Raw genomic sequence first — 18,229 nt, forward strand, 5'->3', positions numbered from 1 at the left:
TTTAGATTAAAAGCCGAAAGCAATAAAAAGAATAGTAGTACCAAAGCTGTCATTAAAGGCCTGATAATTATAACATTAATATACTAAAAATTCTATAATTAATATTATTGGGAACATGGAAATTTATTAATGAAAGAGTTATTAATTAATTGAAAATAAATAATGTTGTATTTTAAATAGAATTTTTGTCAATTAAGTGAACATAAATTTGATGCATGAAAAAATAATTGTATGTTTACAATTGTCTATATCATATTCTTTGAATTTATATAAATCTAAAATTCATTGTATGTATTTACAAAAATAAGTAAGTGGTATTTTATCATGATGTCTCTACTTAGAATTACGATCTAACAATGAAGCTTGAGTTATTAAACAATTTAAAAGATTTTAATCGCACAATTATTAGTTATATATAGATTTTGATGAAATTACAAACACTTGATCTTACGTATTTGTGGATTTTAAAAATTAAATATTGTTCATAGTATTGACTAAGAAAATTTTAGTTTATAAACAAGAAAGAATAGAATATCAACAATATAATTAAATTTGAAGAAAAATAAATAACAATAAAATCTAATTTAATTAAATGATCCTATTAATGCTTGTAGTTTTTAAGAATTATTAATTTATGATATTGATGAGATTATATGTTTATATATTAGTTAGCTGAGAAATTATTAATTTATCAAAACTATCAATTTAGTAAACTGACCGAAGTGGAGATTGAAAAAATATTATTTTAAAAAAATTATTAATTTATCGAGTAATAATTTATAAATGTTTTATTGTAATACAATAAATTAATAAAAATATTAAAAAATTTTATATTTTAAATCATTTTATATCTGATACAAAAAAATAATGTAGAAAATACATAAATTTTGAAAATAATCAAATAATCACATTTAAATAATTATTCTAATAAATTTATGAAAATCCTATATCCTATATAAAAAGCATGACTATGTTTTCATTTCTATTTCTCCCAATTTTTCTATAAATAAAATTTAATGTTTGGACATTTATAATGTGAAATATTATTCATCAAACTTTATAAATTTAACCAATAATTTCTTATGATTTGTATGTTTTGAATCAAAATAGGACACAATTCTTGTTAATTTATTTTCTCCGATGATTTTCTTAAACTTTTATTTGGCGGAATATGAACATACAAATACGTACACATCCATCAAAATGAGATATTGCCATTAATATAATTTACTAGCATTTCTCCTTCTCGTCATGTGTGTAATATCCCTCTTTCCACAGTGTGCATTATCTTTCTTGGATCTGATATCAGTGAGAACCCATAAATCTTGCTGAAAAGGGGGAAAAAGTTTCAACTCTGAGCCTGTTTTTCTTTGGAAAATTGTGTCCAAAGCCATGAAAATTTTTACCGCTTTCTGGGGTGAATTCTTGAGTGGCTTTTCCGAGAAGAAGAAATTTTCCCTGTAGCAAAGGTGGGTGTTTGGGCCGAATTCTACTAAGTTTTTGTCCCGAGTCTTTTTATTTTTGCAAGTTTACTTTCTTAAAAAAACAATCTTTACTTCTTTTTGGTTTTTGTTGCCTTGTATTCTTGTAGTTTTGTGCTTAAATGTGTGTGATTCTTTTGGGTTTTTGGTGAATTTGACTTTGCTTTTGGTGTTCACTTTTGGTGATGTACTTATGTTCTGAGTTAAATTTCTTGGATGGCATGCATCTGACTTTTCATCTCTCAAGTTATGATTTTTGTGTCTGTGAAATATATGAATCGACTTTGTTGAATGGTCATTAACAGTGGTTAGGATTAAGAATCGGTAATCCATAAAAGACAGTCAAGAATTTGTTCATAGAGTTTCCTAATTCAGTTTAGTAAAGTCAACTGTAAAGTTCTTGACAAATCATAGACTGTTTGAGTGTAGATTGGCTGCTGCAAAATGCCCAATATTTTGATGAATCGTGGTTGATACATAGTTTCTATGATAACAGGGACTCTTATTTATCACTACCACATACATAGTAATTAGTCTCCTTTGAAGGAAAAATCTATGAAGGCTGATCAAGAAATTATTGACAATTGTTTTTTGCGAAACGAAATTGCTGAGATTTTGTTGTAGCATTTGTATATTCGTTAAGATAAACATTCTTTTTTGTTATCTCGTGCATGAAGTGTTTAATGTATGTCCAGCCTGATAAATATATTGCTTGTTCCCTTTGATTCCAAAAACTTAGGTGAACAACAGTTTTGATTCCATCTACTACATGATCAGTTGTGGTTTGAAATTCGTGGTACATACCCATATTTATATATTTAGTAAATGGCAGGAAAGTTGGTAAACCGCGGTTTGTTGGATGACTTGATCATTATTTTTTTCTTTGATAATATTTATGATTATCCCACTGTTTGTATCCATTTGATGAAAATGCCACAATTATGTGACGACGTTCAGCTACCTTCGTTAGACGTGTATGTATGATGACTTAAGCCATGTATTTCTCTAGTATAAAATTAGCTCTGTTTGGAAAATAAGAATCGACTCATGTTTTTTTATGATAAAGGTTTCTGTAAATGTGTCCTTTGCTATTACAAGCATTTTAACATGTTACTGTTCTGATGGGTATCTGTTAATGTGACGTACCTTTTAGCCTGGACAAACTCTAGCATTGGCAGATGGAAAAGGACCTTTGATGTGAATGGATCCTCAGGCTTTTATTAGATTGTCAATAGGCTCCTTGGGGCTTCGAGTTTCTGGGACAGCTCTTACGGCAGCAAAATCCAGTAATCACGCCATATCTACTCCATGTGTTTGTGAGATTCGTTTGCGTGGATTTCCTGTTCAGACAACACAAATCCCACTTTTATCCTCTCCTGAGTTGACCCCCAATCCTCATAGCATTTCTTCAAGCTTTTATCTTGAAGAATCGGATTTAAAAGCATTGTTGGCGCCAGGATGTTTGTATACTTCACTGGCATCTCTTGAGATATTGGTCTTTACTGGTCGAAAGGGCACTCATTGTGGTGTTGGTGTCAAAAGGCAGCATCTTGGGACGTTTAAGTTAAATGTTGGCCCCGAATGGAGCGAAGGAAAGCCTGTTATTCTTTTCAGTGGTTGGATTAGCATTGGCAAAAACAGGCAGGAGAATGGAAAACCAGGAATCGAGCTTCATTTGAGGGTGAAGCTGGATCCTGATCCAAGATACGTATTTCGATTTGAAGATCAGACTAAACTAAGTCCACAAATTGTTCAGCTTCAAGGAACTGTAAAGCAGGCTATTTTCAGCTGCAAGTTTAGTCAAGACAGGTTACACTGACTTCTTTTCTTGCTTTTACATTTTCATAGATGGTTACATATAGTTGTGAAACATGCTGTACATCTACTCTGGTTTGACACGGGCAATGAGAGGGATTCATATCACTTCTAGCTGCTTTTCTAAACCGCTAGGTTATGTTTGAGTGGAAAGATTTGTATTAAAGAAAACAATTTGAGTAATGGATTTCAAATAAATTGAATATGAGAGGATTTGAAATCTTGAATTGTTAACACAAAACTTGAAGGTTGCTTTTGGATAGAGATGGTTTTGAGATATATGGATTTAAAATCCATCATGTTTTTGAGATTTCATCTTTAGTTCGTATTTGGGAGCCAAATTTGACATTTCAAATTCATTGATTTCCAAATGTTTTCATTTAAAATCTCTTCCCAAATATATACATCCAAACACATTTGAAAAGCATGGATTTAAAATGTTTTCATTTGAAGTTCTTTCAAAACACAGAACCCATATTTGGGATAGATTATATGGATGTCCATCTTATTTATTAAAAACTAAATGAAGTTATTTTTAAGATCTTTGTCTACATTTGCCCAAAGATTTGGTGTTCTCCCATGGCTGTAACTTTCTGGCTGCCAGTTTGGTTGTAAAATGGTTTTTTCGTAAGATGGTTTTGTTACATTTGTTAATGAATTTATTGTTTGATCACAAAATGAAAAATATAATTCAGGTTATCTCAGATAGATCCACTTAGCAACTTCTGGTCAACTTCTGCTGATGGTTCTTACCACGAGATCGAGAGAAGAGAGAGGAAGGGATGGAGGGTGAAGATACATGATCTCTCCGGCTCAGCTGTTGCCACCGCCTTCATTACGACCCCCTTTGTTCCATCAACAGGTTGTGATTGGGTGGCTAAATCCAACCCGGGAGCTTGGTTGATTGCCCGGCCTGATGCATGCCGTCCTGAGAGTTGGCTGCCATGGGGAAAGCTCGAAGCATGGCGTGAACGAGGCATCAAAGATTCTATTTGCTGCCGTTTCCACCTTTTGTCAGATGGGCTCGAAGGCGGAGAGCTCCTCATGTCCGAGATCTTGATTGATGCCGAAAAAGGCGGCGAGTTTTTCATAGATACGGATAGGCAGGGAGCAAGCCCATTACCAAGCCCTCAAAGTAGTGGTGATTTTACAGCATTAAGTCCTATAACTGGTGGATTTGTCATGAGCTGTAGAGTTCGAGGGGAAGGGAGATGCAGCAAACCCCTCGTGCAACTCGCTATGCGGCACGTGACGTGTGTGGAAGATGCAGCCATTTTCATGGCTCTGGCCACTGCTGTTGATCTTAGCATAGAGGCCTGCAGACCTTTCCCTAGGCAGAATCGAATTAGTCGTCGACATTCGTCGTGATACAATCGTGTATGGAGAGAATTAATTTCTTGAGCCAAGAATAGTTGGCTTAAATTTACTCTTCTTGTTGTCACAGTATTGACAATGTGCATAGAATGAACTTGATTTGCATTGGCATTTGGTTTCTTTCCAGTGAGTAAGTGAGACCGCTAAGAATCTGCGTTCACTGAAGCAATTAATTCACCTTAAATGAAAATAGATTTGTTTTTATCTATATATTAAATAATTTCTCATTATTTCATATTTTTCGATGAAACATAATACGATATTTTTGTTAAAATCTTTTTCTATATATTTTGAGTTGAGTTGAATGGAACCATCGTATAACCAGACTTTGAAGCACCTTTCGAGTGTTTCATATGAAATGATATTAAGATCAAATACTTTGCCATTTTATAAAATATTATAATTGATAATATCAGCATAACTCCAATCTTAAAAGGCAATCCAAGCAAATATATATTTCGAAGGACGTATAGCAAAGACAATTGTTGCTCCCAAACAATCACTCCCTTGACGGTTGTATCATGATGTAATTCTTAAGAATCTAATATTTGATTTACCTATCGAATATTTATCACTTTATAAGAAAAAAACTATAACAGTTGGTAACGACGTAACTTAATTTTTAAGCAAACAGTAATCCAAGACTTCTATTTGGGACAATTACTATTCCCCGACAAGTGACTATAAGATGCATCAGGAAAATCAACACAAACAAGATGTATGGCATTAGCTTATCAGGGATGCTCACCGGGGAAAAAGAGACAAAAACAAAACACAAAAATTGACATACAAAAAAGTAGAAAGAGATGCTAAAGTGCCATGATACCTGAATTCAAGATTGAAGAAGAAATAGGCATTTTTGGCGAAGATATGATAGGATCTTATCAATCTGAAGCAAGTCTCGAGTGAACGTAAAATACAAAATCTAAGACAGAGATAAGTATATTCGTTCAGAATTTAGATTTGTCAAACACCATCACCTCAATAGAAATTACATCACCTAAATCTTGGCCCTCACAACCATTAAATCTTGATCATAGACCGATTAATTTGATTTTGAATAACGAAAATATCCCCCGACTGAAAACAGCTAGTAGTTTGAATCAGAAACAGGTAAATGATCGAAACACATTGGAGAGCCTTCAGGATTAAGATCTGGGATTATAGCTATATCAAGTAGATAAAAGTAAGCAAGATATTGAAATCTTAGCATGATTCCCAGCTTAAAAAGTTTGGCATGATATGGAAATATTTGGTCATATGTAACGGAAAGCAATAAGCAACAAAAATTCCTAGAAGCTCACAATGAACCACAAGAAAGTAGCGAAATTGAAAATCATCTTTCTAATTCTTCTTTTCACCTCCTTCAACCTTTGGTTTCTTAGCCGTTGCCTGCGAATACAAGAAAGTACCGAAAATTGCAATAGCTGACCCGAGTGCATTCAGAGGCCTAACTGGATTCCTGAAAACCAATACACTAGCAATAATAACAACCACCCTCTTCATAGTGTTCCCAACCGAGAACGTAAGCGGGCTAATGTCATCAAGTGCTTCATACGAGGATTGGTTATATAAATGGTAAAATATGCCTGAGACTATCACCCATAGGTAAAATGTGGATGGCTGTCCGATAGTTTCGATTGCTTTATGATATCCGGCTATCCATTGAGACCCTTCTACGAATATAGCAACCGGAAATAGATAGAGCAATGAAATAATGGTAATCCAACCATACAAATTCAATCCATTCACTTCTTTGAAACTCTGCAAGCTCTTTTTCGAGTAAATATTTCGTAGCACAAATCCAACATTGCTAATCATGGCACCCCATAGACCTCCAAAATTGAAGGAAACTTCAGTAATGGCAGCTAAAGAACAACCAAATACGATTGGTAAAATGGAGAGCCATACATTTAGTGGATATGAATCACCAAGAAACGACGAGAACACAACTGTAAACACAGGCTCTGCAGATTTAATCACATGTGTGAAAGAAACAGCAACTTTAGAGAATGAAACACATGCTGAGATATGGCCTATAGTGTGGAATAGTGCAGGTCCAAGAAGTGCAATAATGAACGATTTGTCTATTTTTGGGCAAGGTTGAATCTTCAATGACCATATAACAAGCATCCATATAGCCCCACAAAAGAGCTGAAATGATGCAAGAAGCCATGGATAGGGGAAAATATTCAACACCTTCTTATTAAATATATTGAAAACAATGTTCTGAAAATACCATAGTCCAAAAACAACAGCTAGCTTGAGATTCTTGTTCGGCTTTGTTGAGGCTTCGATTTCACCATCTGGGCTAATTTCTTCCGGGGTTCCGGCGGCTGCTCCGAGTTTGTGGGATGAAAATCTTGAAGAAAATCCACATGTGTGTCCCAAGTTCCTCCCAAAATCTGATCTTGATTCCGAGATCTGGGAAACAGCGGACCCAAAACGGAAGCCATGATTAATGCTTAAGCTTGGAATCTGGAGAGCTGGAGACTGACAGCGAGTAATCCGGGGACTTTGAGACCTGTTCACAAGATTTGGATCCAATAATGAAGCATTTAAGGGATATCTAGAGCTGGGTTTGGAGAAAGTGACGTTAGTGGATGACAAAAGGTTTGAAGAAAGCATTTTAGAGGAATTGGGAAACCTTCTGCCACTGAAACAAACAAAAATGGGAGAAAATTTTGAGGGACTATCCCTCTTTCACGCCTATCAATCAAGAAATTTAAGCGTTGGGTTTGAATGTAATTCTAACAAAAAATTGAATGTAAAAAAGAGAATGAATAACCATGCAATTCTTTGAATAATTAAAGCTTGTAACCAGGGATGTGATCGAGTCGAGCCGAACCGAACTCTTGAATGTTTGAACTTGATTCGTTTATAATCGAGCCGAGCTCGAGCTTTATTTAACGAATATATGCATGGCTCACGAGCTTATTCAAGTCTTTATAAAGCCTAAACAAACTAAATAAATATGAATTATACATTAAAAATTTCATTAATTTAATTAAAAAATAAATTATATATTTAAAGAAAAATATATTATTCTTATTAAAATTTGTAAATTTATTAAAATAAATAAATTTAATATATTTTTCTATATATTTCATGCAAAATCAATAAATCAAATATCAAAACTATTATTTTTTCCTCTAAAAGATTACTCATAAACTTACCAACGAACATGTTCACGAGCTAACGAGCCAAGTACTGTAAAGCTTGAGTTTGGTTTGTTTATCTTAACGAGACTCATTAAACGAGCTTTTATCGAATCAAGCTTCGAATAGCTCACAGACGGTTTGGTTCGTTTACATTCGTACTTGTAACTTCAATATAGTCCTTTTTGGAAAATTGATTATTCTAGTTTATTTTAAAAATGATCTTTTTTATTACAAATTTTGCATTATGTCTTATATAATTAAAAAATCATTTTTTTATGAACACACATGTTCCATTTTCGTGATTCATTTATTTAATTATCTATTGTTTTTCTTTAAGAGTTTATTTAACATTTTTTCTGTTTTATTTAAAAGACACATAAAAGTACACACTTTAATGTATAAAAATAAAATAAAAAATCGCTTATATTCGTAATTATACTTCCTTAACCGCAATGAATCACAAATCATCCATTTATTTCAACTTCCAATATTCATGATTTAAAAAAAATTAAACCTACAAATTATAAAAAAAATCATGACAATAATAGGTCAAATATTAAAAAAAATTAAAATGAAAATTAGAGCAATCAATCATAAGAAATATATTGTAATGATTTGAAATAAACAAAATTGGTAACAAAATGAGTTTGTCATAGACCATATACCACGCACACAGTAATATCAATATAAAATCAATTTTTTTTGCGTAAAAATTAAGTGGGAAAAAAAAATTCATACTTGTTTAAATAAATATGATTGAGGTGCTTTACGGCCGCTTATGTACGCACGAAATTGATAAGATAATAAAATACAAAGTTTGAGATGAAAAAATTGATGGTGACTAAATTTTAAAAGATATGAGATATCTTTGTAATTTGATATGATAAAAAGATTATTTTGGTAAATTAATTTAACTGATGACTAAAATTGATTATAGTAATTGTGTGAAGTCTATTTAAGAAAATCTCCCATGGAAATATAATATTTTGAAAAGATAATTATTTAGATTAATTATATTTGGTGACCAAAATAATTATTAACGAACCATGAGATCCGTGATGTATGTGTTCCCGAAATAAGATTGACTTACCTAAGAATTTCATAAATATACTAGCGAACCATAGCACGAACGATGCATGTGGTTCACAAAAAATGAAGAAGAAAATATTTTTAAAAAAAATATTAAAATTAAAATTATTAATTTTTTTAAAAAATCAATTTATGAAATCATAATAGTTGAAGAAAAGATAAAATGAAAAATATGAAATATGAAATTGAGTGATTAAATGACATATTTGGAAAGATAAAAAAGTTTCAACGTACCAAAAGTTAGTAAATCTTAGAGATTTAACTTTAATTAATAGCATAAATATACATAGATGTATTGGATAATGATTTAATTAAAACATGAAACAAATTATTTAATTTCAAAAGGTTAAAATATACCCTGACAATAAATATGATATTAAGTTAAAAAAAATATTTTAAAAAATTGGCATGTTTTTTTTTATTACAACACACGCGAGATGAGAGATCGAACCCGAGGAGCCAGCTAATCTGACAGAAGGTGAGACCACTGGGCTACAAGCCCGGTCTCAAAAAATTGGCATGTTAGCCATACCAAAAAAGTTGTTATGACTGCGTAAAGTAGTAGAGAAATAGAATAGTAAGAGAAAGATAACTTTCATTATTATCATTTCATGTTTTAATAGGTCTTTTATGAAACAGTCTCAAAGATATTTATTTGTGAGACGAGTCAATTATGCACGTATTTACAATAATAAGTTATTATTTTTAACTTAAAAAGTAATACTTTTTTTATGAGTGACTCACATAGGAGATCCGTCTCACATAAATTTTTTTTTTTTTTGTGCGGAGGATCTATGTAATAGTTAATATTTGAGCAACACACTGGTTAGGAGAGTAATAAATGGGTTCACTTTGTCAACAACCTCAACCTTAGATAACCAAGTGGCGTAGATAGATGGTGGTAGGTAGAAAACATCTTAGGTGATTGTATATCTGTATTTTGTGAATTTATATTGTTAGAAATTGGTTTTATTTTCGTATATTTAATTTTTATTTATTTTTTAAAATCTAGTCATTTATATTGTGATTTTAGTCTTTTTAAGTCAACAATCTAACGTAAAAAAAAAAATTAAATGAAAAAATAAATTAAAACAAAAAAAAGAGGAAGAAAAAAATAATAAATTGTGTGACCAGCCGCTACTTAAAATAATATTACTTAAATATTTGCGAAAAAATTTAAAATTTTATTATTATATAATTTATTATAAGCATAACTCGTAAAATAAAATAATGGTCACTATGCATCTTTAAAATAAATTTAATAATAAAATTTCAACGTTTGGAAACCACAACTATAAAAATCCAAGTCAAAATGACCACCATAATTTGAAAAAGTCTAGCATAATGTAATAAATTTCAACTAACTTGCCATCAACACAAATGCATAAAATCAGATTAAATAATTTTAAAACGTGCATGATAAAAATCTCGCGAAATACAAAGTCTTCGGGTTTGCACTGCAACTAGTCCGAGCCTGCTCACTGTTCACCACTTCCTGTCTCCTCAATAACATCATCTGAATTGATCAAGTCTAGTGAGTCTAAAGGCTCAATATGCATAAACCGTGAATAACAAGTAATACGTAAACAAAGTTCAAGCAATTTAACATAGCTCGTACATAGCATAATGTGAGATCATAAAATCATATTTTTCATGCTCGTCAAACATAATCGAAATCGTAAATCATTTTGCGTAGAGTTCTGTTCAATGCAAATGACACATAACATAAATCTTTTGATCAAACTAACCACATTACTGGGCCGATAGGGAACACCATAGCTCTTGGACTGGATGTCCACTTTCTAACAAAACATAATTTCCCCGAAGAGGTTGGAGAGGTTCCGGACAAGTTCTACGGCTTCCAAACCCGTAACATAATTGGTCACAAGACAAATCGCTTACTTCAAAAAAATAATTATTTTGCACATCATACATACTTACGAACATCATGGACCTCGTTGGATCGTCCCTGAACATGCTGCCAAAATATCCTTAAATAATAACCAAAACAACAACTAAATGTGCATTCGGACACATACGACTCCTTAATTAAATAGAACCACTTATGACGTTCCAATCGACTCGAGATTCGACCCACACGTAAAACATATCCCAACCTACTGCCCAAAGCTCTAAACTAGCCTCGAACCATGACCGAACCCCGTACCATGTACAACGAACCATATAACACAAGCTTCCCCAAAGAGTGACTCTATGGCACTTACGCGTTCCGTACGACTTCCTATCGATTCCAACTCGAACCAAGCCCTAGACTCGATCCTTAGACATAACTGAAGACCATGGTTCAACCCTTTCCAGCCCAAGACACACGAACAGCCCTGGATCACACAACCCGTGATCCCCACTTGCACGACCCCCTTCATGTGCGCAAACGGGCAATCACGACTCCAGCCCTTGCTGCCCAACCGGGCCCTAACCGACCAAGACCAAGCTTACCCCAAGACCCTAAGACCCCACCTAGACCCTAGCCATGAGCCCTAGTCCAGCCATGCACTGAACCGCATGTGAAACCCACGATCACCCTACCTACATGCGGCTGCACTCCTATCGTCTTCTACGGCACCAGAGGCCTATCGTCCCATCCCGGACCACCTAATGACATCTGAACACACCCCATAACATACCCATACATAGCAGCAAGCCTTTGGATTGGTCCAACGAAGAATGCGATCCAAAAACTCGAGAAAATGGAGAAGTTCTTACGTATTATATATCGAAAACAATTTCGGTAACGTTCTAGGATTCATATAATCAAACCAATGAGTTTTCATGTATATTGTGTATCAAAATACGGTAAGTAACATAATCGATGCGTTAAAGAGGTGTTTAGACATGCCTTTGTGTTTTAAACGTAAAAAATATCGAATACCGATGCGAGGAAGACGGAGGCCGAACAGAGAACGGTTTGCTGCGCTTTCTTGCTTCAAAAGTGACTAAAACAATCAAGGAACATATGGTGGATGTTCGGCTGTGGTTGCTGCTAGGAGAAGAGCCAAAAAAATCCCAAACCCCAGCCCCTTGCTCTCGGCCGAAGGTGTGTGTTCTAGGCGTGAGTGTGTGAGAGGCGTGTGTTGTGTGTTTATTAGGTAGGACTCTCCTCTTATTTATTAAAAATATTAGCTAGATGTTTTTAGGTTAATTCCCAAAGTTTTTTAATGTCATAAATAATAATTAAGTCCCCAATTTTTGAGATATGACAATTTAAGAGTCCTTCAAATCCTAAATTCCTCCAATAAATTAAATACTAACCAATTTAATTAATTAAGACATAAAATAATTATTAAAATATTGTATCTCGAGTGAAATGATATAGATCCTCTACTTTTTGAAATTTGCTAATTAAAATGTTAACATCTTTATCTCTCTCAATAAATTAAATTTGACCCTCAAATGCAAAAATTCATAAATTTTTTAAAATACATAATTTCTCGGCTTAGATAAAAATAAAACATTAAATTTGAACATCTTAATCGTCTCCGGACTTTTTTCCCAGTTCGGCATCAAACATTCACCTAAAACTAAATCTCGAGAAAACTTTTTAAATTGCGTAAAACATAAATATATATATACATTTTAATTTACACACATAGCATGCATCACCTAAATCATTAACTAAATAAATAATCAATTATGCATGAGTTTTACGTGTATTAGTTTTTGGGCACTACAAATCTTCTGCCCCTTAAATAAATTCCGTCCTCAAAATTAAGGCTTACCAAATAATTCTGGGTAACGACTCCTTATATCGGCTTCGGTCTCCCAGGTAGCCTCCTCATCGGAGTGATTCCGCCACTTGACCTTGACCAACTCGGTAACTTTGTTCCGTAGTCTCATCTTCTTTCGGTCTAAAATCCGAATATGTCTTTTCTCGTATTACAGGTTCGGTTATAGCTGCAATGGCTTAAAGCCAGTACATGTAAAGAATTCAACATGCACTTCATTAGCATAGAAACGTGGAACACATGGTGTACACTTGTCAGATTTGGCGGCAGTGCTACATGATAAGCTAATGTTCCCACCTTTTCAAGTATCTCGAATGGTCTTATGAATCTCGGACTCAAATTTTCTTTCTTCTCGAATCTCATAACACCCTTCATAGGTGTTATTTTTACAAAGATATGATCTCCTACGGCAAACTCAAGGTCCCTCCTTTTCTTGTAAGCGTAGCTCTTTTGACGACTCTGAGCAGTCTTCATCATGCCCCGGATTTTGACTACTATATCAACAGTCAGCTGAACAATTTCTGGACCAAGTTCTGATCTTTCGCCGACCTCATCCTAGTGAATAGGCGATCTGCACTTCTTTCCATATAATGCCTCGTAGGGAACCATACCTATAGATGATTGGAAGTTGTTGTTATAGGTGAACTCTACTAGAGGTAACTTCGATTCCCAATTCACATGGAAATCGATCATGCATGCACGCAGTAGGTCTTCTAAAATCTGTATCACCCTCTCGGACTGACCGTCTGTCTGATGATGGAACACTTCCAAAAAGACGACGTGAACATTGGGTCTTTGTCAGATACGATCGAAACTGGCCGTGCAATCTTACTATTTCCTGGATATAAAGTTCCACATACTGCATCATAGAAAAAGTTTGTCTTTATCTGCAAGAAGTGCACCGACTTGGTAAGACGATCAACAATTACCCAAATGGCATTAGATCCTCTGACTGACCTCGGCAAACCAACTACGAATTCCATGGTAATGTTCTCCCATTTCCACTCGGGGATAGGAAAAGGTTTGTGCATCCCTGCTGGTCTTTAATTCTCTGCCTTCACCTACTGAAAAGTTGGACATTCAGATACAAAGCGTCGAATGTCTCGTTTCATTCCTGGCCACCAATATAGCATCTGCAAATCTTTGTCCATCTTGGTACCCCTGTATGAATGGAATACGGTGTTGTGTGTTCTTCTGACAATATATATTCTCTAATTGAATCATCGCTAGGCACCCAAATTCTCCTTCTATACCTCACAATCCCATCGCTCATTGCATAAAGCTTACGGCCCTTAGATTAATCTCTAGAACGCCATTTCTGCGATTGCTCATCAGATGACTGTTCACTACGGATACGGTCTATCAAGGTGGACTGCACTGTCAAGTTAGATAATCTAGGAGCTCTATCCCTAGGATAGAACTCGAGATCGAAATTCTGTATCTCTAGCTGTAAAGGTCTCTATACCGCTATCTGCGATACAACTCCTGCTTTCCTACTCAAGACATCAGCAACTACATTGGCTTTTACCGAATGATAGCTCATATCACAATCATAGTCTTTCACAAACTCTAGCCACCATCTGTGTCGCATGTTCAATTCTTTTGAGTGAATAAATATTTGATAATCTTGTGATCGGTAAATATCTGACACTTCTCACCATACAAGTAGTATCTCCATATTTTCAAAGCAAAGACCACAGCAGCTAACTTCAGATCATGAGTTGGATAATTCTTTTCATGCACCTTTAATTTTCTGGAGGCATACGCGATGACTCGGTCATATTGCATCAATACGACGCCTAATTCGAGCTTAGAAACATCGGTTTACAACACAAAGTTGCCTTGCCCTGATGGTATGGCTAATACTAGCATTGTTATAAGAGCTTGCTTCAAAGTGTCGAAGCTCTTCTGGTAGTCTCCATACAAACTTTGAATTCTTCTTCGTCAACGAGGTGAGTGGCTCTGCAAAGAAGAAAATTCCTGAATGAATTTTCCGTAGTAACCTTCTAAGCCCAAGAAACTATAGATCTCAGATGCGTTCTTTGGTTCAACCAATTCTTTCACGGTTTCTACTTTGGACGGATCAACCTCAATGCCACTACTAGAGATAACATGTCTAAAAAAATGCCACTTTTTCCAACCAAAATTCACACTTGTTGAACTTTTCAAATAACTATGATTATGCAACACTTTCAATGTGGTACGCAGATGCTGGCTATGCTCCTCTTGGTTCTTCGAATAAATGAGGATGTCATCTATGAATACCATGACAAAGTGATCCAAGTAAGGCTGAATCCTAAGTGAAGCTTTGATTCATAAATGTATGGATGAACAAAATATTTCATTTGTTCAATCGACTCCAAAAGAAGTAATTGAGGAACAATTGAAGTTTCAAATTGATAGTGAAAAGGGATGTGAGGAGGTCGAAAAAATAAAAGAAAAAGAAAAGAAGACCAAATGCGATGAAAAAAATGATAAGAAAGAAAAAGAGGTCAAGAAAAATAAATCGATGGCCCAAAAGAGCGAGTTTGAGATAGAATTGATTTTGTATAAGACTTTTAAAATACATTTGCACAAAGAGGTTTATTCACATTGTGATAATATAGCTGGTTCAATCTCGAAAATTGTTATTTCTTCTTTGCAGAATTTTAGATGTGTCATGACAAGGAGACAAACAAGTCTTTTTGATAGAAGAATCCAATGGATTGAGACACATTAATTCAAGGGAAATCAAAGTGAGAAAAAAATAGTTGGCAACAATATGATTGTGAGATATGTCTTACTCTTTTATCTTACTTTAATGAAATTTTGCTTTCAAGATTTCAGAAGAAAGATTGCAAATGTGGATTTTAACATAGGTGATTTAATTTTCACTTTTTTTATCTAAATTTTATAGATGTGATAGTTATGAGAAATTTCATGCATTGAGTTTCGATCTTGTTGCTTTTGATTTCTCACGAGTTGCAAAATTGGTGGGATCTGGTGGTTACAAGAATCTATATGCATTAGACTTAAATTTTTGTGATGTGTTAAGAGATTGCTTGGATAATACATGTGAGATATTCTATTTGCATGATATATATTTTTTTATGATTGTTTTGAAAAGTGCATGGTTGGATGTGGAAATTTGTATGATCATAATGAGTATTTGTTTAATGAAAATAAATTCTTCATTCTATATCAAGTGCTTGAGCTACATGTTAGTATGACATCTAGTTGTGGTTTGATAATTGATATATTGCATGAGTATATGTGTTGGTTGCATATAAAGAGGTATGTTATGGTATAGTGAAGGATACATTGCATATAGGAATATGACATCTAGGCTACTTTCTTATGTATTCCATGAACTAATTCTCATTCCTAATGAGCATAGTCGTACACTTTTATGGATTTTATTTTGGTGTTAAATAGGTCTAAAAAGGGAGAAACTTAATTTTTATTATGTTTATTGAGATTTTATTATTATCATTTGGTGTCCTTTGTTATTTAATATTTGTTCTGAATGATGAAAGCATGACGAGGGAAACCATGAGATTGGGATTTCTATGAATGTTTGAGCACGTAGAAGATAACGCCTACAACCTAGAGTTGAAAGGTAAGATTGTTGATGATATAATTCTTATTATCACTAACTAGTTTCGTTTTTGTGTAGGTAGCAAAAAATTTGACATATCTTTTTTAAGAATGTGAGTATGATATGAATTTGACAGAGTATGAAGTGCTAATTTTGGAAGAAAACTCAAACAGTTCTGTTGCCTCGATCGTACGAGGTTGAATGTGATTGAAGATGAAGATTCAAACATATTCAAGTAATTGAAAGAGTTCAAGGAAGCATTTCATTATGATAAATCGAGCAACCAAGCATTTGAGTGTGAAATGAAGGAAGATAGCCCCAGTGCGCCACAATGTAGAATTTAAGATGGAAAGCCTATTTTGTGACTTTTACATGAATTTTTACCTTTTTATTTATAAACAAGCTGTATAAACATTAGATAGGCATATTTTGATCAATATTGAAAATTTTTGAGAGTTTTTCTCTCGACCAAATAGATTTGGCTTTTGTATACACTTTTGTGTTTCTCAAATCAAAGTTTTATAACTTTGTGACGTTTGTCGATTGTTCTTCACTCGGATTGTCAAAAATGAGTTTTTTGAAGGTTCATTTGAGATCGATTGTTATTTCTCGTATTATTTGTTACTAAACCAAGTGATCTAAGGGTGAATATACGTTATTTGTTTCAAAATTTAAAGATCGGAGGTTACTAGAATCTTGTCGTTTATTGTATTGAGGGTGCGATTGAGTCCAGTTCGTGTTGCCTTTCATGCATAACCGGATTTGCAATAACGAGCATTAGCACTCGAAATGGAGGAGGTAGAGTTTCACATGTTAAGGAAATGAAAACTTACAAGAGTTAAGGATAGGAGAAAGCGGCCAAAATTGAGGACGCAAATTCGTCGTAGAAAAGCAAAGGATGTCAGAATTACAGGAGCATGAGAACAAGAACACGAGATTGCAAAAATGTGAAATGAGGTAAGGAGGTTAGTATTTATAAGCTGGAGAAATGAGATCATGGCTGTTTATTTCGAAGTAAATAGACATAGATACACCTCGAAAATTTAGTTGGGTCACCCAAGAAGACGAAAAGTCGGGTCATGAGTACGAAGTAATGTCTCTTAGGTTTCTGTCTTTTCAACTGCTAGGACTTACGTCATGTTTCCATAAGCCCTATCCCGCCTAAAATTTAAAAATAACTAATCCCCCAAGTCCAATATGACAATTATGGACGTTGAGTAGAACTCTAACATGTCTATATAAAGAGGGAATGGTGATTCCCCGAAAAGAGCCCGTGTCATCTTCGGACTCCGGCATAGTGATCAGGAGCCTAGGGCTACCGGGAAGAATATCAGCCTGGGTGAAAAGAGTGCTCTTATATAAACTATCCATGTGTATGTAACAACTATGGAAATAGATTAGAACATCACATACTTAAACAAACTTGGGATCTCATCTTAGCTCGGATGGTACAAGGATAATGGATCAGGGACCATGCCTATTAAAGTGCCCAAAAACTAGTACACATAAACCCCATACATGATTGAATTAATTTATTTATTTAGTTAATAATCTAAGTAATGCATGCTATATGTTAAATTATTTTAAAAAGTATATTTATTTAATTATTTATGCAATTTAAATGTTTTCTCAAGTTTTATATTTCAGGCGAATATTCGATGTCGAACCGAAAAAGGAGACTAGAGACGATTACGATGTTAAAAAAATTTAAGTTATATTTTATTTAAACCGAGAAACTAGGCATTTTAAAGGATTTATACATTTTAGCAATTAAAGACTAAATTTAATTTATCGAGTGTGATAAAAGTATGTTAAGTATTTTTTTTAAAGAAAAATTTGAAAATAATGGATTTAAACACTTCCACTTGAAATACAATATTTTAATAATTATTTTTATGACTTAATTAATTAAATTAGATAGTATTTAATTATGGATAGAATTTAAAATTTGTAGGACTCTTAATTTCAAAAATTGGAGGGCTTAATTAG

General features: G+C 33.7%; 2 protein-coding genes across 2 annotated transcripts; one reads left to right on the top strand and one right to left on the bottom strand.

Moving 5' to 3' along the window:
* Window positions 1–1,191: 1,191 nt before the first annotated feature.
* On the top strand, window positions 1,192–4,781 carry LOC140984599 (uncharacterized). The gene is made up of 3 exons (XM_073452139.1): window positions 1,192–1,469; window positions 2,635–3,290; window positions 3,992–4,781. Exons 2-3 carry the CDS (start codon window positions 2,683–2,685, stop codon window positions 4,662–4,664), a joined length of 1,281 nt encoding a protein of 426 aa, XP_073308240.1. The 5' UTR covers window positions 1,192–1,469; window positions 2,635–2,682; the 3' UTR covers window positions 4,665–4,781.
* Window positions 4,782–5,868: 1,087 nt separating this feature from the next.
* On the bottom strand, window positions 5,869–7,450 carry LOC140985063 (xylulose 5-phosphate/phosphate translocator, chloroplastic). Its single transcript, XM_073452807.1, has one exon. The coding sequence runs from the start codon at window positions 7,296–7,298 to the stop codon at window positions 6,015–6,017; it is 1,284 nt and encodes a 427-aa protein (XP_073308908.1). The 5' UTR covers window positions 7,299–7,450; the 3' UTR covers window positions 5,869–6,014.
* Between the last annotated feature and the right edge of the window lie 10,779 nt (window positions 7,451–18,229).

This window comes from Primulina huaijiensis, chromosome 9 (genome assembly GCF_012295235.1).
Source record: "Primulina huaijiensis isolate GDHJ02 chromosome 9, ASM1229523v2, whole genome shotgun sequence".
NCBI classification, from domain to species: domain Eukaryota; kingdom Viridiplantae; phylum Streptophyta; class Magnoliopsida; order Lamiales; family Gesneriaceae; genus Primulina; species Primulina huaijiensis.

Coding starts and splice junctions, on each gene's coding strand:
- LOC140984599 (XM_073452139.1), top strand. CDS start 2,683: ATGGATCCTCAGGCTTTTATTAGATTGTCAATAGGCTCCTTGGGGCTT. Junction 3,291..3,991: donor TGCAAGTTTAGTCAAGACAG/GTTACACTGACT, acceptor AATATAATTCAG/GTTATCTCAGATAGATCCAC.
- LOC140985063 (XM_073452807.1), bottom strand. CDS start 7,298: ATGCTTTCTTCAAACCTTTTGTCATCCACTAACGTCACTTTCTCCAAA.